General features: G+C 44.7%; 1 protein-coding gene across 1 annotated transcript in view; it reads right to left on the bottom strand.

Annotated features, from left to right (window-relative positions):
- The window catches only part of FAM124A (family with sequence similarity 124 member A), a 64,355-nt gene extending 58,979 nt beyond the window's left edge, over nucleotides 1-5,376 (bottom strand). Inside the window, exon 1 of the mRNA XM_077158115.1 lies at nucleotides 5,303-5,376. Coding sequence (XP_077014230.1) covers nucleotides 5,303-5,376 — 74 coding nt within the window. The remainder of the gene's footprint in view (nucleotides 1-5,302) is intronic.
- Nucleotides 5,377-27,831: the final 22,455 nt, after the last annotated feature.

Below are 27,831 nucleotides of genomic sequence, written 5' to 3'. Positions count from 1 at the left end.
AAATGACCTACATCTCTCATGCAAAATGATGCACTCTCTTCTTGGTGGTGGAACAAAACGGGAGAGAACCAGCATGTAGTTTTCTCCTTTCAGATGGAATACTTTAGCAGTGGTGGAATCACTGAATTTTAAAACTGGCAAGAATAACCACAACTAACATTTGCACAGCCCTTTATATATTGCACAACGCACTCACATCCATCCAATCCAAGTTTTTCTCTTGCCGACTGGGATCCTAAAGCACTACGATCTATAAGGAGAGACACGCAAGGGCCTGGACCAAGCGTGCAGGGTGGGTTGCCAGGAGTAGTGAGAAGCTGGAAGGACTGCAGGGACCTTTGCGGCTTCTTTGGGAAGGGAGATGAGAAAGGAGAACAAGATTAGGAACCCAACAGCTATTGTGGAACCCAGGCTTTGTCTGCAACCTCAGCTCTGCTGCATTTACTGCTTTCTGGAACTAGTCAGGACACAAATACACCTGAGGACAGGACTTGGGGATGAAAGTCAATAAATGCATTACTGGCAAGACAATTCCATTATAATCTGCCATTTTAACATGGTCAGGTGTCACAGAAACATCAAGACTACTCAAACACAATCTGCAATATGAATGCACAATATTACTATGTGTTTTATTATTAAACGCATGTCCGTATTTTCAGCTCGGGTTTTCCAAACATTCCTGCAGCAGATGGGATTCACGTGTCCACCCATTTTAAAGAACTGCATACAGATGGATATGTATGTAGAGGAAAATTTACATTTGAAACACATTTCAAGCATTGCCACGGAATGCTTGTACTTTAGAACAGGTGCTGGTACCACGGACGTCCCCACCATGTCTCTTGTGACTAAAGGCACTGCCCAGCTCAGGCCAGCCAAGGGGTCAGTCCCCTGCCCACGCCTCCCCCACAGGGCAGCCACCCAGGCAGAGCCCACATCTGAGCCTCAGTTGCCTGCTGGATGAAGCTTGAGGTCTCTAGCATCAAACACAACCTCATTCTCCAAGAAGGATGGTGCTCGGCCCAGCTCTGCAGCCACAGCCACCACCCAACTTCCATCCATGTCCACCACCAGAAAACAAATCAGACAAAGAAAGAAAATGTACCTAAATCTTACAACTGGAGCACAAACTCTCCTACTGCTTTCTAGTCTGAATGCATCGGCTTGGGCAATTTGGGCACAGCTGTCACAGAGACGGAGGTACCATTTTGAACTGCTCTTTCCCTTTACCACCATCATCACATGGTTTCAACACAGTTTCTGTAATTATAATTTTAAATGAGTTGATGTACTAGAATGTAGGCAATTATTTCCCTTTTGTTGGCTATAGGATCGTTTCTGATTGTTCAAGTTTTACAAAGCATGCTGCAATGAGACATCGGAGAATTCAGCTTCGTATTTATTTTCTTTGCCTGAGAAAAATTATTCCAAGTGGGATTACAGAGTGCGTCAAGGTACGAGTATTGTTATAGCTTGTAAAATATTTTCCAAATTACCCCAAAGGATTATTTACTGGAACTATTGCCCAAAAAGCAAACTGTGAAGCTTAACATAATTCTGAAACGTAAAACTCTATCAGAGACTAGCAGGTATTTGATTAGCGTTCTCTGGAGAAGTACCTCATAACAATTTACCCCAGCTGGCTTTGCATAGGATGCTCAACCCTGCCAGAATGAGATGTGAAAAGCCGAATCAACAAACGATTTTAGGATGAAGAATTTATAGGCGCTTAACACAGATGAGCAGAATAATAAAAGGATTATATACATTTTCACAGACTTGATACATATAGCAGACACATTTCCAAATATGACCCTTATTTAGCATTTGTGCCAATGATAAACAGAAAATTAGATGTGGTCCCTTTACTGTTTTCTAATTACGATGAAACATACAGGGATTTTATATATAAAGGGATTCTGTTTCTTAAAGCTAGTTTACCATCATCATTGGCCTACTTGCCACTTTCTATATGTATAAAGAATGCCTTCCTAAATTCTCTTTTTCCAGGAAAATCACGATACAAATTGATCTTGGCCTTTTGTACAACTGATCTTGATGTGTCTATACATCAGCTTGCTGCATCACAGATAACTGTTAACTTTCAGTGCACTGAGTTAGATGCCACGTTAGCTTAGAGGTGACTAGTTCAGCCTTGGACACAAACAACTAACTGCCTAATATCTCATCTTGTCTTCCACACAAGGTCTCCTCTTTTGCCTCTCTGTAGACCTGTCCCATTTGTAAATTCATTCCACCTATTCTTTCCCAACTACCTATTAGAAAACTCTAGCTCCATGAACTGTTTAAAGTCAGTGAAGTATTTAGTTGGACTTCACAAAGATCAAGGGTATGGTCTGAGCCTGTTCTGAGAAGCTTGTAAACAGATAACGTGGGAGTGGAGGGCCACTAATGTGAGACCTAACCACCCAAACAAGCTATGAGATGTGGTGCTATTTGAGAGAGCCTTAGGAGCCAAGTCTGGGAGATATCGCTAATGAAATGCCTGTCATCAAGCATTTGGCTTATTCTATTTCCTTGCTTTGGGTTCACAGCATGACTGCCTGTCCCTCTGTTTAGAAATTCTGGTTCTTAAGATAGTTTGCCACTGCCAGCAGCTTTATTTGCCAATCTTTTTGAACAAAAAGTACACAGAAGCACAAAGCTTGCTTTCAGGTGGATTTGGAAAATGGGAGATTCAGTTTGAAAAAACAAAAAGCAACAATGCTTCCGGTGATCCTCACCCTTCATTCAACAAAGGCATGTGGGGAGCAGCTACGGGGGAGATACTGTGCCAGGCTATAGGGGTACAAGGGCAACCAGGAAAAGAGTCTGGCCTTCAGGAACTCACAGGGCTGCTCCTGCAGTGAGAGTTACAGGGGGGTGGGGGTGGGGGGATGGCAGAGCAGGTACCAGCTGCAGCAGAGCACACAAGACGAGGTGGCCAGTTTGTAGAAAGAACCAGACCACACATTCTTATTAGACTTTTCAGAAGGGATCACGGGCTATTTTGACAAGCAGATGAAAAATGGGTTTTCACCCCCCCCCCCCCAAAAAAAAAACCCCACTAGGCACATAGTTCTGCACGCCTCTTGAAGCAATTCATGGATCCCAAATGAAGGCTCCTTGCCTTAGAGGATGTGTCACTTGAGCTGAGTCCTGCAAGGGGAGTAAAGTTTCATTTGGTGGACAGGCATACAAGGAGGAGAACAGCACAGCTGACAAAGCGGCAGAGGCAGGGAACTGAAAAACCCACCCGATACAAGGAAGGAGCTGCCCAGAAAAAAGGCCAGACCGAGTGGCATGGACCCCATAACGCTGGGGCTTGATGCCCACGCTAAGCTCTTTACACCTTGTTGAATGTAAATACATTTTAGGTTAAACATGTAGAGGGGAGAGAGGCATGATCAGATTCGCATTTTAAAAACAATGAGTACTAGCACTCCACGTGTATGGAGTGTTTCTTTACATGCTTTACACACAATCTGGACAAATAGCTTTACAAAAGCTGGATGGGGTAAAGGGGCAAGCTCCGGAAAAGGAGGGAAACCATGCATAGCTCTTTGATAACTAAATTAAAGCTCAAAAGGGATATATGCACATATGGCAAATACAAGACTATCTGATAAGTATACACTGAAAATGCTTTTATTTCAGTGCATGCCATCTTTCCTTTATCTTTAGCTTAAGGATGCTAATGAGGCCATATTTCTTTAAACCATTTTGTCCTGTAGCAACACTTTAGTGACAGAGGCAGAGAGCAGATGTTCTGGTGTCAGCACAATCAGTGCCTCTCTCAGGAGCCCAGCAGGCTGGTGGGGAGGATCCCGGGGTGATGTCACCCGGGGTGGGACAGGGTTTCCACTCCGCTTCTCCTAGAAAGAGCCCTTGGGGAAAAAAAATGCCTATTTCAGGAGAGCTCTGCAAATTGAAAATGAATGGACTAGTCAGTGCTTTGTTTAACCCAGCTGAAAATGAGCTGGCTATTTTGCTTTGTTTCTTCTATCAATGGTCCAGCTAAACTAGAGGCAGGAATTAAAAATTAAAAGCCAACGATCGGCAATTAAAGTTCATAAATGCTACCCTACAAAGTGTGGGAAAAAGCAGGGAGTTCAGCATGGGGAATCAGGTTACTCCACAGATTGTAATTACGTTCTGCAGTGAATGAGGAAGGAACCCAAGTTTGGATAACAGGGAAAGCCCATGGCTTTAGGGCTAGGGATGGTGGTGAGACTGCTATAAGGAGGTAAGCAGGAGGGGCTGGGCTGGAGTCTTTCCTCAGGGCAGAACACTGGGTCCACTCTGGGCCCGGGCTCTTCCTGCTCTTACAGCTGCTTAACCCTAAGATTAGCCAGAAACTTCCCCAGACCTTCCAGGATCTCGGGCTTTGCTTAGTCTGGACTGCTCAGCCCTGCCCCCAGGGTCACTCCAGATAGGAAGAGACACCCTTTCCTCCTGGGTCAGTACCCGCGTCCTGAGTGCGCTGCTGACTCTGCACAGGAAAATCTTTGGAGATAGGGACTGGGTGGAAGCCTTGACGACGACATTCCTCTCTTAAAACACATTCGGTCTTTTGTCCCACTCAGGAAAACAGTGCTGTTGGGAAGAGGTTGGAGCTAATTGTTTGAGTCGGCTGAAGAGAATAGGAAATGCCTTTAAACAGCTAGAGCTGGGTCACAGCATCTCTCCATCCCGCCTGCCCCAAAGGCAAGCGGTTCCGCTGGGCCAGGTGCGCTTACAGGCGAGGGGAGTCAAGAAGGGGATGATCTCGACGAGCACAGAATCAAGTCCCACCATAAAGTCGTAAGCTGAAAAATGTAGCCATCTGAGACAACTTCTGGAAGCCTTCGGAGCGCCGGGACTCCTGCCCTAGCCTTTTCTCCTCTTCCCAAAGCAGCAACCTGGGGGCAAAGTCCCCGCGGGGCTCGAGACAAGTGCAAGCGCACTCGGGTCTCGGGAAGGATGACGCCAAAGGGACACGACATCAGTCGGGCACGCCGCCTCAACTCACTCAACAACTGAGGGGCTCGAGAGCCCGGGAGGAGGCGCGTGGGGGGCACTGAACCCCAAGTCCCTCTAACTCCCTCCCCGCCAGGGACATCCACGGACCACGCGGCTCTGCCTCCCGCGCCGGGAGCGAGCGGGGATCACCCAGCCCCTCCGTTCCTCCGGGGCTCCTGGGGGCCAAGGCCCCGCGCCAGTGGGAGGGAGCCCCGAACCGGAAGCGGCCACTACGCCGCTGGAAAGGGAACCTCCCCCCTGCCCCCCACCGCCCGCGGCCCTGCCCCGCGCGGCTCACCCTCCAGTCTCGGCTCCCGAGTCCACGCAGTCGTCCTCCTCGCCGCCGCCGCCGCCGCCCGCCTGGGGCTCCATGGTGCGCGGCGCGGGCGCCCGCCTGACCCCGGGCTCGGTGCCTCGGGCGGGCTTAGCCGGGACTCGCGCGGCGCAGGCTCCGAGCAACAGCTCCCGCGCCGCCGCGCCCCCGGGCGCCGCGCCCTCTTCTGGCCGCGCCGGGCGGGGCTCGGGCTGTAGTGCCGGTGCCGCCGGTCGCCGCCCCGCGGCCGGGGCTACGCGGGTGCGCGAGAGGGTGTGCGTGTGCACGAGGGAATGTGCGTGAACGCGAGGGGATGTGCGTGTGCGCGAGGGGTGCGTGTGTACGAGGAGGTGTGAGCTCGCATATTCGCGCGCCTGTGTGCGGTGCATGTGTGGGCGAGTGTATGAGGCCGCGCACGCCTGTGTGTGGTGTGATGTGTGTGAGTCGGTGTGGTGTGTATTTGTGGTTGCACGCTCCTGTGCATGTATTGAGCGCGTGTGCCCGTGTGTTCCCGCTGGTGATATGACAACGCGTATGCGCTGGACTTGAGCTCCAGGGAAGCCGCCGGGATTGCCCCGAGGTTCCCGAGCCCAGGCTGGGAGCCGCGCCTGCAGGCGCAGTGGAAGCCAGGCCGGGTCTGTTCCCAACACCTGGGCGTTTTCTTACAGTCTCCGGGGAATTCTAACGGTGAATTCATTGTCGGCTTCTCAGCGCAGGTCGGAGTGGCTTTGCCACCAGCCACCTACCAGTTTACAATCCATATCATGCATTCTTTTGCTATTCAAGAACGCCTTTCAAAGTAATTTAAAGAGCGTGGATATACCTGCTTTCAGGGGTTAGCACCTGAGGGTCTAAAAGACTTTTGTCAACAATCTCCCTTGGCAGTTCAGGGTGCATCCCCCACCATCCTTGGAGAACCTAAAAGCTGGTCTTAATTTTAACGGCTCTGTCCAAGACACTCCTTTCTACTTTCTTCTCCCTTAAGACAAGTTATTTAACCTCTTTGAGCCTTAATTTCCTCATTTGTAGAATGCGGCTATTGATATATATCTTACAGAGCTATTGTAAAAATTAAACTCATGTATGTAAAATACTCGTGACAGGGTCTGGTACACAGGCAGCTGTCATTATTTCAGAGCTAACGTGCTACGTTTCCAATCTCAACCCACACAGCCCTGCCACTGTGGGTGAGAAGTGACACTGTGAAGAGGCATGTATTTTCTTACTTCCCTTCCTCTCTCTCTTCTTTCCTTTTTCCTTCCTATTTACCTAATTATCACTCTTTTCTGCTCTTTATTTTAATCAAAATAACACAAAAGAAGAAATCCAAGATACAAGTGAAGAGGAGCAATTCAGTCTCATCATCAAGAAAAGCACAAGCAAATATGCCAGCCCCAAATTTTATCTGAATTGTTCTTCCTTGAGCACCCAAAGCAGAACTGGAAAAAATATACTCAGTTGGTGGTCATTAGCTGATAAAAGGAGCACTCCAGCTCTTCAGGGTAGGCTTTTCCCTTCCCAGCCACTGATTTTTCTAAAAAATTCTCATGTGGTGAAGAAAATACTGCGAGTGATGTACTGCATGTTGTCACTAAAAACCATTCTCAAATTCATTCAATAACTATTTAAAGGCCAGACTGGAGCCTGGGCTCTGGATATATAACTAAGGGACAAGAACAACAGATCTGATGTCTGCTTTCATGAAGATTACAGTCCAGAGCATGGAGACTAATTAAACAAGTAGATTATAGGCATTGAAATACATATACACGAAAGACAAAGAGAATTTAAACTGAAGTGCTAGGGAAAGTTCTCTCGAGAAAGGGATAGTGAAACCCTCCTCTACCTCAGGGCCTTTGCACTTTCTGTTCCATCTCCCTGGAATTCTTTCCCCTAGATTTTCTGCAAAACTCCCTCCACAAATCCTTCAAGAATCTGCTCAAATGCTTCTTCATCAGAGAGGCTTTCCTGACAAATCCATCATCAAAGGTTCTCTTTGCCCTCCTCTACTCTTCCTTGCAACTCTCCTGGCACACCCGATGTATTTATTCACTACTTGCCTGTTCTTCCTTCCCCACCCACCAATGCCTCTCCAGAATGCCAGGTCCATGAGACCTGGGACCCTGCTTTGTTTGCTGCCCTCCCCTCCCCCATACCTGGAATAGTTCCTGGCATAGTACATGTGTGTTGAGTGAATAAATGAATGAGAAGCAGCCTGATGTGGAGGTGGGTAACTGGGAGAAACCCCAAGTCTGCGGCAGGATGGGGCTTGGGGCATTAGAGAGAGAGAGTGAAAGCAGGCTGAGTGACACACAGAATGGCAAAGGCGATGGCGAGACATTTCTACCCTGGGAAATCACCAAGTGATTATCGTACCACATTTGAAAAGCAGAAGGACTAATACAGTGTCAGGTAAAGCCAGATTCAAGCAAGTGATGAAAGTGGCAAAATAAGTAAAGATGATAAACATTCTACCATCTTTTTATCCTTATAGCCATGAGGGAACCTATATTTGTTGATTCCGTGGGGACAATTCACATTGTCACCTCATTTAATCCTCAACGAGGTCCTGTGAGGCAGCTTTCTTTTCACTATTGTACAGGTAAGGAAACTACACCCCAGTGGGTTCCAGTGGCTTGCCCCCGGCCATCCAAACAGTGAGTGGAGGAATCAGGTGGCTCATTTATTTTGAACAGATTCCGTGTCATCTACGAGGATAGCTGGTGGGTGGGGCTAGTGGCATCCTCAGGAAGAGGAAAGGGGCAGGGAAGAAAGGTGGAATTAGCATAACTCTTAGAAAAAGGGCCTTGGAAAATGATTGCATTTTACATTATTTCAGCCTTAGAGAAACGTCAAACCGGACCAAAAACTTGGGACTTATCTCAAAATGATGTGTGGATTCAGGTCTTCCCTGTTAGTCACCATGTGTATTGCTGTCTAACTCAACGGTGCATTTATCATCAGGAGGAGAACCTTGAGCCATAAGCACCGCCCATCTGTCTATTGGCTCTAGGTTTGGGGCGGACGTGTTCCAGGTGACACCTGTGCTTCCACACCGGCTAACCAGCATAAGAACCTTTCAGTGATCACCACAGCTGGCCCATAACCTCTACTTGGCTCCTAAGCTCCATTTTCCAGCTAAGTGATGAGGGTCCCTTCCATCGTGGGGAGTAATGTGCCCTCCCTCCTTGTCCCTGGAAGGTGCCGGTCTGCTTCAGGTGCCCTCCCTGCTGCCTTAGATGTTCCCCTTGGAGGCTGAGGACAGCATTGGAGAGACCCCAAGGGATGGCCAAGAAGCATGAAAACTGACGTTCAGAACCAAATCCACCTTGCACTAGAGTAGGGGATTCTCCAGAGGGAAAAGGAGGATTCTGGACTTTTATGAAACTCTTACAACCTAAGAGGCATAGTAGTGGGGGCTTTATATGTGCAATCTCTTTAATCTTCACAAAAACCTTGGGTGGGCTCTGCCGTCCTGGAAACGGGGCTGCTGATATGAATGTCACAGGTGCCGGGAGACCCACAGCCCCCTAGAGACTCGGAAGCACATGGAACACGAGGGTAGTTGTTTCCTTGGAAAGCTTTGATCAACACCATCATTGGGAATGGACCGTGTCCCCCCATGAAAGACATGCTTAAATCTTAATCTACAATCCTGTGGGTGTGGACCCATTTGTAAACTGAGCCATTCGAAGCTGAGGTGTGGGTGAATTGTCCAGATGAATGGACACTCTGAGTCAGAAGAAGCTGGAGAGGAGAGAGTGTGATATCATGGTGGACTAGCCATGATATCAGTTCTGGGATAAAGCGGGACCTTGCCCACATCTTGATATTGGAATTCTAGCATTCAATGCAATGAGATGATAAATTCTTGTGGTTTAAGCCAACCCATTGTGTGGTAGTTGTCACACAATGGGGGCAGTGAAAACAACTCCTATGCTGTAATTGATCTATACACCAGTCTCAGTGTCTGCTGCTGTCACTGTGTATGTGCGCTTATTAGAAAGCAAGGCTGTTCATTCACTTATTTAATGAGGACTTGCTCTGTCCGAGGCAGTTGCTGGGTGCTAGGGATGTTGGCCAACAGGCTCGAGACAGTGCTTGGCTATTGGAGCATTAGAAGTCAGGAGGGGTAGTTCCATGGCCAAAGGGTAGGACTGGCCTTCTCACCAAGCCCAGCCTTCTTACAGGTGTACCTGCCATTGGCTATTAGAGTGGGACTGGAGCATCAAAACCCAAAATAATCTGAAGTGAACAAAGAGCATCATCTTTGCTGATGGAAGACATAGATTAGTAATCAAGAAGGCCAAAAGCAACTGGGAGGGAGCCAAAATTTTGAATACAGGGAGATGAATAGCTTTAAGATAAGAACTTCAAGGTTGAGACCCAGAAAACAGATGAAAATAAAAATCTTCTGGACATGGGATTGGTCTGGCATTGAGCTTCAAGTTAGAGGGGAGTTAGGCCACTTCCATTTCATGATTACAAACTTTCTATATCAATTGATGTAGAGCCAGCTTGATCTAACATCATCTTTTGAGTGAAATATTAGTTTAGAACATCCAGTAGCAGATGCAACTGAAAGATATGTCAGTTTTGTTCTTTAATATTTATTTATTTGTTTGTTTGTTTAAAATCCACTTTTCCCAGAAACAAACGTTCCAGGTTAAAAAGAGACATGGAAAAAAGCATCTCTTTCTTCCAAGTCTCCAGAAGACTCTGTCTGATGTGAAAAATAAATATTATGATCACGACAAGTAAAATGAAAAAATTATTGACAAATGTACTTAGACAAAGAAAGCCACTAGCCCTACATGCAAACATAAGGGGACCAGATGGCAAAGGGATAAACTAAACTGTAGAGTGGGGAAATAATCTCATGAAAATATCGATGACTGCACTTTGATAAAGTGGAGCAGAGATGGGGTCCTGTGCCATGGGTCCTTCCAAAAGATTCTCAGCCTTTAGGGAACAGGCTTAATGTCTGGAGCCCAAGGCCAGATATCTGATCATGAGTCCTGTTATCCACCTGTCAGGCTGGTGCGAGTCAGGTGAGACAGGAAGGCGAAGGACCTTTGGAGAAGAGCAGAGGAAGTTTGAGACTGCAAATGAACCCATGGTGGTACTGCCCTCTAGGCTATTCTGGGATAGAAGTGGCCTCTGGGAATTATGGTCAAGACATCTGGCTATCCTTATCCTGATGTTCTGGACATGGAAAGGTCTGGCCCTCTGTCCTTGTCCCATCCTCACACTTTACTCCGGTGACCTCATCTTCCACAGTTCAACCTGCCCTTGAAGAAGTCTCAGGTAGTTGCAGGTGAGTATAATGGGTGAGTCTGTGAGTTTGGACTTTTGACAGATGTCAGAGTTCACATTCTCCCTCTGTTACTTACTAGCTCTGCTATCTGAGGCAAGTTACTTACTTTGTCTGAGATTCAGATTCCCCACTAATATCATGGGCATAATAAGGTCCTTCCTTGCAAGGACTGAGAAGTTATCACCTAGAGAGTGCTGAGATGGGGTCGGACATGTGGGGTGCTAGGCGTGATAATTTTGCTCTGTGGCCCTCTCCCTCCAAGAGCTCTCTCAGGTTCTTCATCTGACTGTGCAAATGCTCTTTGGCCCTCTCCAGGGGAAGGTTGTTCACTCATGCAGTCATGCCTCAAAATTATTCTGATGCGGGGACCCCTAGCCCCCAAGTCCTGACAAGCAAGGGAACTCCAAACTCAATATAATGCAATCAGCGTTACCATAGAGGTGAGTGTGGTTCTATTCAGAAACATGTTCAGTATACGATTAGAGGGTATTTTGGTTTGCTAAAGCTGATGAAATGCAATATACCAGAAATGGATAGGGCTTTTAACAATGGGGACTCATTAACTTATAAGTTTGCAGTTCTGAGGCCATGAAAGCATCCAGATCAAGGCATCAACGAGCCGCTACCTGTTCCTAGAAGGCCTGCTACCAGCAGTCCTGAGCTCCTCTGTTATACAGCCGGCACGTAGTAGTGTCTGCTCGTCTCTCCCTTCTCTCCTGGGTTTCATTACTTCTAGCTTCTGGCTTCATGGCTTCCTGTTTCTGTGGTTTCTCTCTGTTTTCTGTGTGTCCCCTCTCAGATTCTCTGGCTTTTCTCTCTGAGCATCTATGTCTTTTCTTTCTGATCTTCTCTGGGCCCTTTCTCGTCTTCTGTCTCCCATAGAAGACTCCGGCAAGAAGATTCAGACCCGCCTGAAAAGGTGTCACCTATACAGGTCCACACCCACAGGCATGGATTAGTTTTAAGAGCATTATCTTTTCTGGGGTCCTTACAGCTTCAAACCATCACAGAGGGGAAGGGAGGAAACAGTATGTCCTAAGGAGAGGTGGACTGGAGGGGGAAATAGGAAGAGGTGAAAGGAAAGCTTCATATAGTACAATGGAAGTTGAGCCTTAAAAAGTGACTATTACTCCCCAAATGCACAGGAGAGAAAGGGCAGACCCTTTCTCCTTTGGAGGTCAGGCTATGCGGCCATGCCCTGCCCACAGGTCCTCAGAGCTGCTGGTGTGTTGACATTGCAGTGCCCTCACCCCACCCCACCGCTGCCCTTACCCCTCCCCTGGTTCACTGAGGACCCCTGCATTCAGTGCACAGTCATCTTGTCAACCTTCCGGCAACTGTTCCAACCATGCTATTTGAAACTCCAAGGTACGAATATACAACCACCAGCTCCAGTCGCTCTGTCTCCCTACCTGTCCTCAGCCTCATAAAGACCACTGTTTATGTCCCTCAGAGTGGAACCATCCTAAGAGGGCTCTGGACACATCTGCTCCTTCTGGAGCTGTCACCCCACGACACAAATGTGATCGTACCACTCACAGGAGATGGGTAAATACCCCAATCCGGTACTTATCTTCCCCCTTGGCTATCTTTCCAGTCTCATCTCTCTCTATAAGCTCTATTATTCCCTCTGATGGGCCCTGTGCTCCTCATCTGTCACCTGTTCTGTGTCAGGGACAGTGCTAGGCACTGAGGACACACAGATAAGAAAGGCACAATCCTACCCTCAATGCTGTCAGCTACATTCATGAGTTAAAAAGTAAATGAGATCAATTTTAGAACAAAATGTGACAATACTTCATAAGCCTGAAGTCAGGCTGAGGGCATCTGCCTTACCTCCACACTTCCCTGGAGCTACTTTTATCCTAACACCTGTTGCTGTGCTCACTTTGTTTGTTTGCTTTTTGTCCAGGGCCATACCCAGGTGTCCAGAGTCCCTTTCTGTGTTGTGTGTTTGCAAGCATTGTGGATCACTGAAGGAAGTGGTTGGCCCCTGGGGTGTGCTGGCTGTGGATGCTCAGCAAAGTCTCCAGGCAGGAGGTCCTCTTTAGAAGGTCCACCAGTGAGCGGTGCACTGACGCTTGGGGAATGGTCTTTCTCAGGTGGCCACGAGGGCAACTGGATACTGATACTTCCTTTGGGGCTCCCTGAGGCTGGCAACAATACTGCTTGCTACACAATGGGGGGGGGGGGGCGGCGAGTGTTTGAAATATAGCGCTGAGAATGTGCCCTTTTCATCACCCGTGTCGACTGTACTTCCCAAGTGAAATCTCTCTCTCTAAACTTTGGCTCCTGTCACCTCCAGCCTTCTCAGAAACAACAACCTGTTACTTGTGGCTTTTCTCTGCTGAGTCTTCAACCTCCGTGGGGTCCCTCTCAGCAGCATTTAATCCTGCTCATCTCTCTTTGTTGAAAAAGAAAAGTAACTTATTTAACTTTCCATCCTCTTCCATCAACTGCCATGCCTTCACAAAGCAATTTTTTAAAAAATTAATTGTCCATATTTGTAATCTCTAGTTCCTCTCTATTCCAGATAGGTTTTGGTTTCCTTAGACACCGCTGACTCCTCCCTGCTTCTTGGAATAGTCTCTTCCCTTGGCTACCATGGTATGACAGCCTCTTGGTTTCCTTCCCATCCTTCTGTTTGTGACTGCTTTGTCTCCAAAGCAGCTTATGCAGCCTAATTCTTTTCTTCAGTCTCTATGGTTGGGAGTCCTCAAAGTTTGTTGCTGGACCACTACTCTTCCTTCTTTGCACTTTCTCCCTTGGCCAGTGATTTCAATGTAAATGCACTTATTGTGACTCCTCACTGTATCCTCAGCCCAGACATTGCCTCTCTGCCCAGGCCTGACCATCTTCCTTCTTCCTTGATATCTCCCCTTGGGTGTCTCAAAGGGATTTCAAGTTCAAGTTATATAGAACTGAATTCATGATTCTTGCCATGCCCACCCCCCCTCACTTCTCCCAACCTCTGCCATCATTCTCTTCCCTGTTCCTTATCTTAGTGAGTGGCACCCCACTTATTCCAGTGTGCACCAGAAGTCTAAGTCTCATCCTTGAAAACTCCTTTACCCTCAGCCATTTATCACTGCCTCACCGTGTCTTCTCATTTCTGCTGCTAAATGTGATTTGAATGTTTCCTTTTTCTCTAACTCTCCTGCCCTCCTTCTAGTCCAGTTGTCCCTCCTGTCCTGACTTCTCTTTTCAATGGCTTCCCACATCCATTCCTGTCCCTTCCCATCCAGTGCTCTTTCTGAAAGACTAACCTGAGCATGGCATATTCTCTGAAGCCTAAAGGACTGCAGCAGCTCCCCTTTGCTCTTAGGATGAAGACCAGAACTGTGATGCACCTCCAGCTATGTGTCTTCACCATACCCTGTTCTTTGCGTTCTCCATACTCCAACCTTTGGTTCCTCACATGGATTGGCTGAACTTCCTCTCCAGGCACAGAGCCTTTCCATGAGCCTGTTGCTGTCCCTGGAATACTCTTCCCAACCCATCTTCACTGTGTTACTCCCAGCTCCTACTTGGTCTTAGATGGCCTCTCAATCATGATTTCCTCCCTGATAGATAGATTCCCCTATTTTATGCATCCAGAGGGTTTTTCTTTTACATTTGTTTTTGTGATGCTTTGATCATTCCCTCTTTCCACCATTAAGTGGTAAGTTCTATAAAGAGCAGACTATTCTGCTTACCAATGTACCTTCAACGTCTAACACACTTCCTGACACGTGGTGAGTTTTAGACCAACAAACACTTATGTGCTTACTAGTGCTCAGTATCATGCCAGCACACAGTAGGTGTTCTGCAAATGCCCACTCAAAGGTTGACTGAAGACATGTGCTGTGAACTTTCTGACAACATTACTAATCCCTTTGAGGAAACTAGAAAAATTCCCAAGGATTTTCTCTCTCTATTTTTTAAAGACATAGTTTTATGAAAGTGTTCATCATTTGCTAGGCAAGCTATGTAACTGAAAAGAGACAGTTCAAACAATTAAGTTTCATCCCACTGGGAGATTTCCTTCCTGGAACGGCATTTGCTAAGGGCACACTGGGTGACAGTGGCTTATTCCCACAGCTACTTGAGAACTGACCCAAGTAGACATTAGGGGTGAGTAATCTAATTTGGAAAACATTATATTGTGAACTGGCTATGCCCTGATGCTTCTATTTTTTTCCATAATATCTTCCAAAATTTGGAATATTTCAGCTGAATCATCTCTAGGTGAATTACGTCATTTTCTTCCCACTGTATCTTTGACTAGCAACCTCCAGACTTGGGGGTTATAACCCCAAAGTGCTTGCAGCTTAGAGGTGCAGAACCCTGGGAATTGTTGATTGGAAGCTGTAGAACCTTCTCTTCTTCATGGGAGAGGAGATGGCTCTTAAATCTGAGCATTTCCCAGGTCCTTGGAGGAGTGGGTTAAATGTTCTTCCACTGAAGGAGAGTGGATGGATTCCATGAGATGCCTAGGTCCCTCTCTGCATCGTGATTCCACAATCCTATTAATGTTTGACAGAAGGGCCAGCCTAAATGTGCAATTCCATATAACCTCTGAGTTTTCTCCTAGGACTGAAATGGAATTAAAAGGGGGAATATATGCTAATGATGGGAATCTGGCTGTATGCTTTGGAATAGTAACTCACTGTACAGTTTTGTCACCTTGGAAACAGGCGAAAACCGATATGGGGTTCTCTGAGGACTTGAGCTACTGACTCAAAATTTATCTGCATTTGGTATTCAGTTAGGAAGCATCATAAAGTGACATTTTGTCTGGGAGTCAGGGAACACTGACAAATGGTGTTCTAAGTCATTTAAGAAACCAACAGAATATAAACCAGAACAGCTAGGTAGAACCACTGTCTTTGAGTTTTAAAAGGTGGAAACGTGGATCAGTGAGCTGTGGAATGTTTTAAGTTGTTTTTAACATGGTGCTAAATATCAGTATGATTCATGGGGGGGAAAACCTGCCAAACATCTGCCTGTTTGGCTAATGTGACACCAAACATTCAGATATTTGGAAACATCCAAGTGTCTAGCATTGCAATGACAAAATTTCTGGGTGAACAATTATGTGGGTAATTTTTTTCCATTTTTAATTTTGGTGCTGCATAAATCATTTTTGAAAAGTTGCTTCATTGAATGCAACTGAGATTTACATTGTATTTTAATAAAACTATGACTACCCAAGGATTTTTTTTTAATTAAAAAAAATCTACGATAGATTCTGTCATAAATTTTTTTTTCCCAAGAGAAAGACTGTAGAAACTTCAAGTTGACCTCTGGGCAGTTCCCCACAAGGCAGCCATGCCTTTCTTCCTATCAGTTTGCTGATGACCTAAATTTGCATCTTTGACCCATTTCTCCCAGCTGAGCTCCAACCGTAAATCTACTTCCCTGCGCAGCACTTTCACTGGGATGTTTCAGAGATGTGCCAACTTCAACTTGTCCAAAATAGAAATTATGCCTCGTCCTCCCCAAGCCTGCTGCTTCTCTGCCGTGTTTCCTTTCTCAGTGAATGATCTCACGATTCGTTAGAAACCAAGGAATCATCTTGGATACCTCCCTGTCTCCCGCCTTTCACAGCCAATCATCACAAACCCACTTCACAAACATCTCTGTCCCCTGCTCTCCTTTAGTCTCTCCAATGGCTCTCCTTTAGTCCAGGCCACCCCTGACCTGGATGACTGCAGTAACCTCCCAGCTGGCATTCTGCACCAGTTCCTTTCCTCTAACTATCTGTTCTCTGTTCCTGAGAGAGAGCTCTTGCAAAGATGCAAATCAGGTCGTGTTAGCACTTGACTTCAAACCCTCTTGTGCTCTCCCAGCACCTCCTTGAATAGCAGATAGGAGGGGCTTGTAGGGCAAGACTGTGAATTATATCTTGGAAACATTGAGCTTGTAACATGCCCATGAGCCATCTAGGTAGGGTCTCCTGGGTAGTTGTATATAGAGGCCATTTTAGGAGTTTAAATATGGTTTTTGCTGCACTAATGGAGAAGCAAATTGAGATGTTATAAAGATAAGCTGGGAGAGCCCTCAATCAGAACCTCACAAAATGGCAATCACCCCTGAGTATGGGTACACGTTCTGGAAGTTTTAGAGAAGGGGGGACTTCATTTCACTCAGGGTCCCCCCTCCATGGTAAGCAGTCTTTTAGGAGCCATTTTGTATACAACTAGCTCGCAAGAGATTGTTGGAGAACCAATATGTCAATTTATTAATTTATGGTGAGAGATAATGAGTGCCCTTGGTGAGCATAGAGTACAAGTTGAGGACCTGAGATGGATGATTCTTACTGATTTGTTGACCCAGAATGTTCACGTACGTAGTTCTAAACACGGTGGAGGCTGTGTCTTAATTTACAATTGTGCTTAACTAAACTTGAAAGTGGGATTAAAATGGTGAAACAGTTTTCAGCTTGTTTATGAGACTTTTTTCTACAAATGCTTTTTGCCCCTTGTATAAACAGAACAAAGCTAAAAATAACAATAACAATAATAAAAACCAAAGCAACAAAACAGACAAAAAGTAAACCGCAGTTTGGCGGTTCCTCAAAAAACTGAATATAGAATTGCCATACGACCCAGCAATACCATTGTTAGGTATCTACTCAAAGGACTTAAGGGCAAAGACACAAACGGACATTTGCACACCAATGTTTATAGCAGCGTTATTTACAATTGCAAAGAGATGGAAACAGCCAAAATGTCCATCAACAGACGATTGGCTAAACAAACTGTGGTATATACATACGATGGAATATTATGCAGCTTTAAGACAGAATAAACTTATGAAGCATGTAATAACATGGATGGACTTAGAGAACATTATGCTGAGTGAGTCTAGCCAAAAACTAAAGGACAAATACTGTATGGTCCCACTGATGTGAACCGACATTCGAGAATAAACTTGGAATATGTCATTGGTAATAGAGTCCAACAGGACTTAGAAACAGGGTAAGATAATGGGTAATTGGAGCTGAAGGGATACAGACTGTGCAACAGGACTAGATACAAAAACTCAAAAATGGACAGCACAATAATACCTAATTGTAAAGTAATCATGTTAAAACACTGAATGAAGCTGCATCTGAGCTATAGGGTTTTTTTTTGTTTGTCTGTTTGTTTGTGTCTTTTTTTTTAACTATTATTATTATTTTTATTTTTTTCTCTATATTAACATTCAATATCTTTTTCTGTTGTTTTGCTGGTTCTTTTTCTAAATCGATGCAAATGTACTAAGAAACGATGATCATGCATCTATGCGATGATGTTAAGAATTACTGATTGCATATGTAGAATGGAATGATTTCTAAAAGTTGTGTTAATTTCTTTTTTCTTTAATTAATAAAAAAAATGAAAAAAAGTAAACATAAGGCTATGGAAAGGTTCAATATTTCATCAGGAATATTTAGCTCAAAATATATCTTAATACAAAGGTAACTTTGTACTGTCAATGGCAACCAGCTGGAAGAATGTTCTACTTTATTAAACTTTTTACCCCGAGGAGGCTAAAGCAGTTTAGTGAATAGGCATTTGATACCACTCTTCTGCTTGTGTCTTAGAAAGAAAAAATAACCAAAGTGAGATAAACGCCTTGCTTCTGATGTAATAGCTTTGGGGAGAAAAGAATCAACGAGGAGCAAGCCGTGCAATGATGAAGAGAAAGATGGGAGAAGCACAGAGAAGATCTGGGGCTCAGAACTGCTGTGATTTGTAATCTTCCTCCTGCCCCACCTCCCCACTAGGGGGATAATAATGAGCCAGGCATCATTTCTAAATATATTAACTCATATCCCCCAAGCCCTGCGAGTTGGATGCTATATTTATTTCCAGTTTGCAGACAGAAAATAGAGGTAGAGTGAGGCAGGCAGGTAACTCGTTGCATGGCACATAATCAGTAAGTGGCTGAGCCGGGAATTTGAATTCAGATGGTTTTGTTCATCGTTTCTAGATCCCAAGCTATTCCATTTGCCTTTCCTGGAGGGGAGAAGGAGTGCCCTGAGTAGAGGAGCTATGGTCCCAGAGGAGCCACTCACATCATGTCTGCTGTCAGCCACCATCTGTTGGGAAGATTTATTGCCATACCCATAGAGGGGTTGTACCTGGGAACCAGGGTAGGGGAAGGGGCTGAGGGAGGAGCTGGGACCCTGTCACCTTTTCTGTCTTTTCATTCTTACCCACCCACATGCCGAACCATGGGATTGTTCTCTTAAGTCCCCTTGTCTTATTTCAAGCAAACCGGGAGGCAGGGCCAAGAGAATCGACTATGAACCTGCCTCTCCCAACCAGTCCACACGGGCTCCATTTCCTCAGGTCTGTGCTTTGGATGGGTAGGTCCTACATCCTGTTGCCCTTTCCTTAGGCTGTCCACTGACCATAGCATTCTAGCCTTCAGGAAGGTCAAGATACCTTGTTCAGCTTTCAGCTTTCTTAGTTAAAAAAAACCCACTCCAATTGTGCCTCTGTCTGATGAGGTTACTTCCAAATTCGCTTGGACTGGGTTTGGGAAAGCAACAATGGCATCAGTGCTGTATTTATTTATATGCCATCTCTTTGTTTTCTTTTCTTTGTGGTTAAAACCACCCGCCATTATTGGCTGTTCTGTATAACACTCAGAAGGTGGCAACACTCATAAGTTACAATGACATTGATGGTGGGGGGTGGGGGAACGGCTGTACTTCTCCCTATGGGTTAATACATGGAGACTGTTGGAACATGTACATGAGTCCGTCCAAGAAGACTGATGCTCTCCTGCCAGAGGAGGGAGGAAGGGATGAAGGCAGATCCTGGGAACATCATCATCAAGGAGGAGCCAAAGGAGGAGACCAGGAAAAAGCAACCACGGATGAGTGGGAAACCATGCCATGGAAGCCAACAGGGGTGAGAGTCTGGGGAAGGTGGTTGAATATCAACAGTGGGAAATACTGTGCAGGATTCAGGAGGGGTGAGATTGACAAAGACGTCACTGAGAATCAGAAAGCCTTGACTGAAAAGCCAGATGAGGGGCCACCAGGATGACGCCCTGAGGGTCAGGCAGTACAGGAGTTTGTTGATTCAAGACTCAAAATCAGAATTGAGAATTTGATAATGTGTATCTGAATCCAGGAGCGGGGCTGAGAGATTGCTCCAATAGCTGGTGGGGACTGGCTGTCCTTGTGGGGAAACTGTCCTAGGCTAAATCGTTTGTACATCTGCAGCTGGTTAGTAAACAACTTTGGTTCTCAGGGGAAGGACCCTGGCTTTCTTGGGAGAGTAACCTCGGCTTACTGTGGTTCCCTTAGGACACTGATCCTCATTTGCTTGAGATAATAATATTGTTTTCTTGGCGTCTTAAACCGGTGAATTAAAGAGCTGCTGAAATAGATCACACCTATTGTATTAATGTTCTTGTGGAAAGTCCAGAAACAATCCAGGTATAATTGAAGTACAAAGCTTCAAAGGATTCAGCAGATTAACTGCTTCTTTCTCAGAACCTTTGTACTTTCCCCTCCTCTACTTGAATCTGCCTTTTTCCCAAGAACCTCAGTCTTTGCTTTCCTATTTCCTTTAGGTCCTTACTCAAATGTCAGTTTATCAATAAAGCTTCCCTTGACTACCTTTTAAAAAATTGCACTTCATCCCTCCCCTCATCTTGCTTCATTTTTCAGAGCCCTAACCACCACCTGACACCCTATATATTTTATTTGTTTAGAATCGCTCTTCCCACTGCATGCCAGATACTGTTCTAGGTGCTGGGTTGAGGATAAAGTGATAAGCAAACCAGACCTGCTATTTTTGGGAAAAACCCCTGCACGAGCTACTTGGAGTAGAAGTGAATCTCCAAGAGCACACACAAGGGACAGAAGATAGAAACTAAAAGGACTCTGCAGGCACAAGAGAATTGGAGAGATAAAACCTCTCTAGGCCTTTACACAAAGTATAGGCCTTCACTTCCTAATGTGATTTCTTAAGGTTAAAAATATGTGCACATGGTAAAAAATTTCACAAATTTACCAAAGCATATAAAATGAAAAGTAAAGCTCTCTCTCACCTCAAACTTTTGGTCTCACTTACCTGGGCTAACTCCCTCCATAAATTTCTTGTGTTTCCTACCAGACGTTTTCCATGTCTGATTTCACACATGTGAATATAGTCTTCTTGCCCAAATTGACACAGGTTAGATACAGGCTGTGCTCTACCTTGATTATTTTTTCATATGGCATATTTTAGATATTCCCATATGAAGACATGCAGATCTACCTCTTGTTTTTTTACAAACTGTATTTCATTGTATAAGTAGCCTATTTTAACTAGTAACTTATTGATGGATCCAAACAATGCCTTGTTAAAAGAGGAACTGCTAGGGGGGTGTAAGTGTAGTTCAGTGATAGAATTCTCCCCTGCTATGCAGGAGATCGAGGTTCGATACCTGATCCATGCACTTCCTCCAAAACAAACAAACAAGCAAAACAAACAAACAAACAAAAATTGAACCAATGGTGCTGCAATAACGGGATACTCACATGGAAAAATAATGAAATGTGACCCTGCCATAGAGCATACAAAAAAAAAAAAAGGTGGAACTGCTGATTTTAGCCTATGTGAGAGTGTAACCCAAGAGTTTAAAGCGCTTATTCATCAAACTCTAGTTTGAATAAAGGCAAAACTTGGTCCTAATTCTAGCATTTCCACTGAGTTAGGCTAATTCAGAGCTTAATCCTTCATCCCTTGCTGCCTGATTTGCATAGATTTTATATCTATGCAAATAGCACACTAGAGTTATAATTTAAGTGCCTCCAGAAAGTACCACTTAGGCACTGGGAGAGTCAATTTAGTAATTCAGCTCCACCAGCTTTTATTAAAGGCTCAGTTAATGGGCCTGGCGTCCCCTTTTGTACATGCCTCTCTCACGCATGAGGACTGCCTGTGTGGCCATCTTTGAAATGGCACGATGCTGAGGCACGCTGTGAAGCATTCAGGGTCCCCAGGAGAGCTTTTCAGGGACTCACATTCAATGGAAGAGGTGTTAAGCACAGAGTCGTTAAGGAAAGCAAGTGAAAGCTTAACAGATTTATTGAGGGGAGCAAGCAGGGAGAAAGCAGGTGGGAGAAGGCATGTGGGAGCCAGCAAAACCTGCTAGCAAAAGGAAAGAAAATGCCTCTGGCTCTCTTACTGACAGCTGCATTTTTAAAGGAAAAACTGCACCGGAGGGGAGGGTGCCTGTTGGATGGGGACACACTGCCCTTCTTTGATGTGCAGCTGCAGATAACAACGAGGGTCATCAAGTGGGTTGCCTTTTGGTGGGTGTGGTGCCAGCATGCCAGGGCCTGCCTGGTGATCGTTCATCTTGCTGCCACATCTGGTTCTGCAATAGAAGCTGAGGCTAAAAAGTCCCTTTTTATATGTGAGGTTATTTTTCTGAGACCTGACAGGAGGAAAACCCATTTCTCCTGGGGAGCCAGGGGTCATTCACCCCCGCCCATCACGTCTGGGCTTGCAGGTCCACTGCCTTTCCCGAGTGTCAAGGGCACCACAGGGGTGGTGCAGAGAGTATCAGAGCAACGGAGCAACCTACTTAAGGCAGCCTTGGAGGAAAACTGCCGAGAAAGCTAAACTTTAATTTTTTTTTTTTTAACAAAGACAGAAATATTATTATCAAGATGTGAAGCTGATATAAAGGAAGGTGGTTCTGAGATGTGCCGTCACATGGATGAAACTTGAAAGCATCATGTTCAGTGAAGTAAGCCAGACTCAAAAGGACAAATATTTTAACCTGAACTATCTAGAATGAGCAACTTTACAGAGACAGAGGGTAGATCACAGGTTACCAGGGACTAGATGGGTGGGGATGGGGAGTTATTGCTTAGCAGCTATAGACTTTCTGTTTGGGATGATGGAAAAAGTTTTGGTAACGGATAACAGTGATGGTAACATGACACTGTGCATGTGATCAATACCACTGGAATGTACCCTTAAATATAATCAAAATGGCAAATTTTATGTAATGTGCATGTTTGCTAACACAATTTTAAAAAAAGAAAGAAAAATAAGTGAAACCACACATTTTAAGGTGGTAAACACACCCTGAAGGAAAAAAAGTGCCCCGATATGCAGTGTTTGCTGGTTTCTGGGGTATAAATTCTCCTACCACAGCCGGTTTGGAAGACACATACACAACTGTCTTACAAGTAAGTCTGAGCTGACCTTAGCTCACCTCTGCTTGTTACCTTTATATGGAAGGGAAAGAATCATGGATTGCTCCAAAGACAGGTGTTGTTTGCAGTTTTCACAATTGTGCCCGTGCCGCTGTCCTTTCTAACTGATATTGAGCGGCTAGATATCTTTTTATAAATCGCAATGAAGGGTGGTCTCAAAAAACTATTGTATTATGCTCACCTCTTTTGTGAGTCAGGAATTTGGACAGGGTAGAAATGGGGGTGGCTTTACTCTGCCACATGATGTCCAGAGCCTGAAGCCTGGCTCTGGGCTTGGGGTTTTCAAAGGTTGGGGTTTCCTTGAGAGCTGGGGTTGGAATCTTCTGGAAGTTTTGCTCACTTACATGTCTGGTGGCTGATCCTTTTATCTGGGACCTGACTGGGGCTATTGGCTGGAATATCTGTAATAAACTTTGCAATGTGACCACCTTCTCGTGGAATGGTAGCCAGGTTCTGAGAGCAAGAATCCCAGGAGAACCGGGTGAAAGATGTGTTACCTTTTGTGACCTAGTCTGGTTTCTTGTTTGTTTGTTTGAAGGGGCCTTGTGAGGCATATAGTGTCATTTCTGTCAAAATTGCAGGGTCCACTCCAATCCAAGGTGAAGGAACACAGGCCGTTTCAATATGAGGCGGATCAAAGTTACATTTTAAGAAGGGTGTGTGGGATGGGAGATATTTTTGTTGATAGTTTGGAAAATATAATGTGCCAGAGTTGGCATTTGGGGAGCTATTCAGAGAAGTAAGTTTTTAATCGACCCTAAGCCAGCCCTTCTCCAAACTTCTGCTGAGGCTCTGGCCCTTTGGAAAGACGTCTCAGAACTCTGTCCATTGTCTTTTCTCTCCAGGTCTTTCAGAGAGTGTATGTGGTTGTGTGTTGAGGGGTGGACTTAAGAACCAGTAGAACCATATTCATCCATCCAACAAAAATGTAGCAGGCACCTGCTGTGTGTTCAACATAGAGTCCAGGCATTTGTTATTTGCCAATTGCCATGATATAAATACAGTCAGACTTGGTTCTTCAGGCTTGGTGCCTGCGTTCTAATGGAGGAGACAAGCAACACACAAAGTAATGAATAAGTGAAACATCGATAGCTTGTGATAAGTGATAAAAAGAAAGTAAGTGGGCGTGTGACTGAAAACGATTGGCAGAGTGCACATGTTAGGTAGGTGGTTAGGGACTGCCTTTCCAAATTGATTAACTTATCTCCATGGAGATGTGATGCAATCAATTGTGGGTATTAAACTTGATTAGGTGGAGATGTGTCTCCACCCATTCTACGTGGGTCTTGACTAGTTTACTGGGATCTTATAAAAGAGGAGATATTTTTTTGGAGAAAATGCCTTTTGAGAATGATGAGAAAGCCACAGCAGAGCCAAGCAGAGGCACGAGGCCGAGACAAACAGAGTCCACCAGCCAGCGACCTTTGCAGATGAAGGAGAATGCCCCTGGGGGGAGCTTCATGAAGCAAGAGGCCTGGAGAGGAAGCTAGCAGTTGGTGTCGTGTTTGCTATGTGCCCTTCCAGTTGAGAAAGAGACCCTGAACTTCATCGGCCTTCTTGAATCAAGGTATCTTTAGCTGGATGCCTTAGATTGGACATTTCTATAGACTGGCTTTAACTGGGATATTTTCATGGCCTTAGAACTGTAAACTTGTAACTTATTAAATTCCCCTTTTTAAAAGGCCATTCCATTTCTGGTGTCTTGCATCTGGCAGCTAGCAAACTAGAACAGGAAATTTGTTCCAGAAACAGCAAGCACGTATAGAGTCTTGGAGCTAGGGAAGAGTGAAGTGCATTATATTCTAGGGTCATACTGAGAAACGGGAAGCAAGAGAAAAAGAGGGATGAGCTGGACATAGAAATGTGGAGTCATCAGCACAAAGATGGCATTTAACACCTTGGGGAGGAGAAGGTGACCTTAAGAGAGGGTATATAGGGGACAGAGATGAGAAGATCCAATGCACAGAGGAATGTCCCCCTTTAGAAGTCTAGGAGGGGAGACAGAGTCAGAAAAGAAGGCTAGGAGCGAAGGTGGTGATGGAAGAGGAAAGCTGAAAAGTGCAGCAAAACAAATGTCAAGAGAAGTATTTCCAGAAGGCAGGAGCAGCCATCTGCTGAAGATGGAGCCAGAAAAGGAGTCCATGGGATAGAAAACATGAGGGCTGTGGTTGATATTCAAAAGAGCTGTTTCCTGGAGTGGAGAAGGCAAAAGCCCCCATAAGAGTGGTGGAGAGGAGACTGGGAGTTGAAGATGTGGACGCAACATTTATAATAAGAGTTCTTAGATATTTTGCTAGAGAGGAGAAAAGAGAAATGGATCCCTAGCATTTTCTACAGTAGATTCTTCAGAATACTAGTTAGAATTGATACTAATTGTTTAATGCAGATGTAAAGTTTTGAGAAGCCCAGGGTTAAAAAAAAGTCTTTACTATGTATCTTGGCTAAGCCTTGATTTGCTAATGTGTATTGTGAATTTTCCTCTTTTTTGGATGCTAGCAAACTTTTTTCATTTTCAAGGTGCATCTTCAGGACTAGCAGAACAAACTTTAGGAAAATACCTAATTTTAAAATACTTAATTAAAGGCGGGCCGCGGTGGCTCAGCGGGCAAAGTGCTTGCCTGCTATGCCGGAGGACCTCGGTTCGATTCCCGGCCCCAGCCCATGTAACAAAAACAAAGAAACAAAATACAATAAAACAAGAAAATGTTTAAAGATGTTTCCCTTTCTTCCTTCCTTCTATCCTTCCTTCCTTCTCTCTGTCTTTCCTTAAAAAAAAAAAAAAAAAAAAAAAATACTTAATTAAAAAATTTTTTTTTTTAATTTTTATAAAAAAATAAATACTTAATTTTTAAAAAATACTTAATTAAGTATTTTAAAATACTTAATTTTTTGTTCTCAACTTTTAGAGAAGGGAGAGAAGGTACAAGAAAAGTTTACTAAACATACATTTCTGTAGCCTTTGCAAAACTGTCAGTTTTGTGCAATATGCCTTATATAAAGATTTTTTTGACAAATCCCCTTACAAATCAATACTAAGAAAAAAATTGCTCCTCCAAATGAACTGGGACATTAAAAAAAAATCAATCAGTGAATAGAGGGTGAATCACAACATTTAGAAACTGAAAATGACCTTACTACCATCTTATGAAATCTATCCTTTTACAGAGAAGCAAACAGGCCAGGGTTGTTAAAGAACTAGCAGCAAGCCGCTCCTGCCAGCCCCGTCCTCTCCTCACTGCCCTGGGGAGAAACTGAACAAGAAGATGTTTTCACCACAGTGAGCTGCAGAAGTCCTGGTGGGAAATCCTGTTCTCAGCTGCAGTAAACAATTTTTATCAGTTATCTGATAGCATAGATTATCTTCTCTTGAAATTCTATTTTTTAAAATACTTTTTAACAGATATACTTTATCTGGATTATGGTTAGCAGCTTCAGATCTTTTTGGAAGGCACCATCCTAATTATATTAATTTTTAATAAATGAATGCCTATAGGAATTTGCAGATTAGCCCGGTGTATTTGGAACCTGGGATGTCTCTTCCTGTGGGAACAATGTTAAGCATGGCATTTAGTTTCTACCTGGTCCATCGAAGTCCAGAACCCATAATGTCACTGAAATTTATTCAAAGTTCCCTGTAGGCTTGCCCTGTTTACTGTTACTGCCCTATGGGGCCTTGGTGCAGTGCCTCTATTTTTGTCTCCCCTGGGAGAGGCTTTTGGGGGAAGCAGAGTGAATAAGAAGAACCTCCAAGGGGCCACAAAACCTTAACTGCAGGGCAAGTTAAGATTTGTGCCTGCAGGCTTCTCCTTCTTGGCTTGTTTCTTTTTTCATAACATGGTGGTGGAACGGCTTTGGGGGCTCCCTGGACCTGTCTCTTTCACCTAACAGGGTCTATTGTTTTTCCTACTGGAAACATTCCTTCATTTGTTTCAAGAAGGTAGGATTCAGGTATTTGTTTTGCTCACTTTCTCCTCCTACGCTTTGTCAATCTGCCACTACCCTTCTCCCCACACCTAGGGGAAGCAAAGGCAGACATAGATATATGTCCCCACATCAAAGGGGCTTTGCAAATTCCAATGAGAACACCGAGGCCTGCAGAGAGAGAGAGAGAGAGAGAGCTCATCTTCACTTCCCATGGTTATGCCCATGGAAACCTCTTAGCAACCAGCCAAGTGGAAGTCTCCAGGGTCAAGGAAAATGGGAAAAATCATGCTGAGACAATCTCTTGATCCTTGAGCCTCCAAGGAATCTGCCCCCATCTTTCCAACGTGGGAAGAGCTAGCTTTTGGATTTAGGGAGAGCAGAAAGCAATTTTGTCTTGAGGTTTTACAATATTCAGACACTTAGCTCTTTTAATAATACCACAGATGGTATTATATTATTTTCAAGATGATGGAAAAACTGTAGTTCAGAGAGGTGAACTTACACAAGTTAGATATTTTAAAAGGCTCTTTAAAGTTCATTTGTATAGTGAAACACACTAACGTACATTCAAGAAAGTATATAAGCAGAGATGTAACAGTTAATTGATCTATCAAAACATTAGTGGAGGACTTCCCCAAGCCAAGGGACAAATGTTCAACTCCCTCAAAAGTTCACCATGCCCCCACAGGAAACTAAACCCCTGAGTTTATGGAAATCACTTCCTCGCTTTTCTTTATGGTTTTTCCACCTATATGCATTATTCTGGCTTGAAAGGATTATGTCCCCTAGAACAGCCATGTTTTAATTGTAACCCATCATGTGGAGGCAGCCTTTTCTTTTAATCCCTATTCAGCATTTTAGGTTGGAGACTTGGTTAGATTATCTCCATGGAGATGTGACTCGCCCAATTGTGTGTATTAATTAGAAGGTGATGTGACTCCACTCATTCCAAGTGGGTCTTGATTAGTTTGCTGGAATCCTTTCAAAGAGGAAGCATTTTGAGAGAATCCCTTTTAGAACGACGAGAGAGTCACGAGAGCTTCAGAGTCCACCAGCCAGCAACCTTTGGAG

Source organism: Tamandua tetradactyla, chromosome 4, assembly GCF_023851605.1.
Source record: "Tamandua tetradactyla isolate mTamTet1 chromosome 4, mTamTet1.pri, whole genome shotgun sequence".
NCBI classification, from domain to species: Eukaryota; Metazoa; Chordata; class Mammalia; order Pilosa; family Myrmecophagidae; genus Tamandua; species Tamandua tetradactyla.
Note: the sequence above shows the minus strand (reverse complement) of the source record. Positions and strands in the feature narration are given on the sequence as shown.